Below are 2,307 nucleotides of genomic sequence, written 5' to 3'. Positions count from 1 at the left end.
TAAGAGATGAAAGCCGAAGTTCCAATTTTTTAGATTTGGACAATACCAAAATTCTAGGCAGAGACATAATATGAACCTTTCAATTACATGTTATGTTTTTGTTTTGGTACATGTTTAGTCATGCTAAATTCAAATGGCTGTAGCTTTGTGCTATATTTTGTTTTGCTCTATCTCATTAAGTGGATTAATCTTAGTGCATTATGTTTAAGTTTGTTCAAGTTTGTCTAGCAAAGTCGGTCTCCATTTATAGCAGAGTTTGCAAGTCACTGCCATTAGCCAAGCTGTTAAATTCAACAGCTTTTATGGCATAGTTGCGTAGCTGTGTATAACTATACATAATGTATCGAATATAAGATCTACCTAAATGGCTGAATGAGAAACTATAATGACATACTTAAGATGCTTTGCAACTTATATTCCAAAAGAGACAAAAGAACAACGAAACCATGAACATCAGTAAGCTAAAATCTTCAAGACATCTTCTTTGTATTAATTTATAGAAGAAAACTGATGATACAGAGATTATACTAACATGAAATTGGATATTAGATCCTTACAGTAAAACAAACATGCAAATGAAAAGCTTCAGAAACTAATTTATCAAGCGGAAAAGAGTCCATTAGAGACTTCAAGACCAATCAGGGTCGTAGATCCATCCACTTCACAAGAAAATCCATCTTCTCATTTCTAATTTTCTACTGCAGGGTTTGAGCCAAAACTGAAACACAAGAAGCCAATTCAGCTAGCCTTACCAGCCTTTCTTGAGCTCTTCACCATTCTCTCATATTCTTCAGATATCAGAGCGAATAGTATCTCTGATCTCTCTTTTCTCAACTAAATGATGAACTTCTTGTGAAACTGGTATTGTTGTGCTTGCAGACGACGAAGAAGAAGAAGAGGGTAGGGTTTTTTTTTGTCGATGAAAACAGAAGAAGAATAGGGTTGGCGTTTGGTATTCACCATCAGATTTTGCTAAATAAAATTAAATTATAAAATAGGGATGAGTTAGAGTTGCGTTAGAGTTGGGTTAGAGTTAGAGTTTAACAAAGTTAACAAGGGTTAGAGGCTGTTAAGATGAGTAGGCAAAAATTGCCACATGTCAAAAACTAATAGGGTTACAGAAAAGGAGATAGGAATTTGGTGACAGAGGATTTGAAGCCTATAAAAGGGAAGAACAACTTAAAGGAGATTAATTCTTCATGACAAATATGTACTAAACAGATAAATTGTATTGGTTTTCCTCTCACATGTATATTATATATAGAGCAGAAGGGAGAGCGAGCTAGTACAAATCAAGTAGCTAATAGAATCGATCTGCAAGGCATTCATCGATTTTCACCGTATCATGATGTTTCTTATTCCTCATCTCATACTCTCTCTTATTACTAGTTTCTATACGGCGGTGGACGGAAGATCTATTATATCGAATATTGAAGAATTGCAATTGAGAAAGGAACTTGCTGATCCTGTGAAGACCATCAAGGTACTAACCACAACGTACTCTAGACAGAGCTAAATCCTTGACACAATAAGGTGCAATCTAAATCCTTGTATGCAGAGGTTAAAAGATCCATTTTTATGAAGAGATTGTCGTTTACAACTAAGTAAATGGTTACTAACAAACTTAGTTTCATTGATACGCAGACTCGATATGGTGACATCTATGATTGTGTAGATATCTACAAACAACCGGCGTTTGATAACCCTTTGCTCAAAGATCACAAAATCTAGGTTTTTAAAATGAAATAAATGTTTGGTGGTATTTTTTATTTTTGATGATCATAGATAGATTATAGCTTATCAAAATTATGTACATAGAACTAGACACACGTAATACGTACAATATATTACTTAATTATTTTACATATTTGTAGCAAACATAACATAACTATGCTATAAATATAAATTTATGTTGATACACTAAAAAGGTAAATTACAGAAATTAGTCATTTAAAAAGTTTATATTCCCTTAAATAACACACATAGGCAATTAATAAATGGTGTTTTTGGAAATTATAGCTTTAGATTTCATTCTTATTCTTATGACTTATTAAATATTGTGTAATAGGAATAGAAATAAATTACTAATTTAATTTACAATATTTTTTTTGAGAAAAAAATTAATTTACAATATTAATCAAACACCTACATAGAAATACCAAAACCTTTTTTATATTCTATAATCTATATCAATTCGGAAAGGAAAATAAATCATGACATTCCTATGCTAACCAAATGGGACCTAATAATAATGCATAGGTAATCAGTGATTAAATTTAAAACCAAATATTTGAATGATCCCGTAAT

At 31.7% G+C, this 2,307-nt stretch overlaps 1 protein-coding gene across 1 annotated transcript in view; it reads left to right on the top strand.

The window, feature by feature from the left end:
• Positions 1-1,345: 1,345 nt before the first annotated feature.
• The window catches only part of LOC101314724, a 1,588-nt gene continuing 626 nt past the window's right edge, over positions 1,346-2,307 (top strand). The window contains exon 1 of the mRNA XM_004292480.1: positions 1,346-1,483. Within this exon, the coding sequence (XP_004292528.1) occupies positions 1,346-1,483 (138 nt within the window). The remainder of the gene's footprint in view (positions 1,484-2,307) is intronic.

Source organism: Fragaria vesca, linkage group LG2 (genome assembly GCF_000184155.1).
Source record: "Fragaria vesca subsp. vesca linkage group LG2, FraVesHawaii_1.0, whole genome shotgun sequence".
NCBI classification, from domain to species: Eukaryota; Viridiplantae; Streptophyta; class Magnoliopsida; order Rosales; family Rosaceae; genus Fragaria; species Fragaria vesca.
The sequence above is the reverse complement of the archived record's forward strand: the minus strand, read 5'-3'. Positions and strand labels throughout refer to the sequence as shown.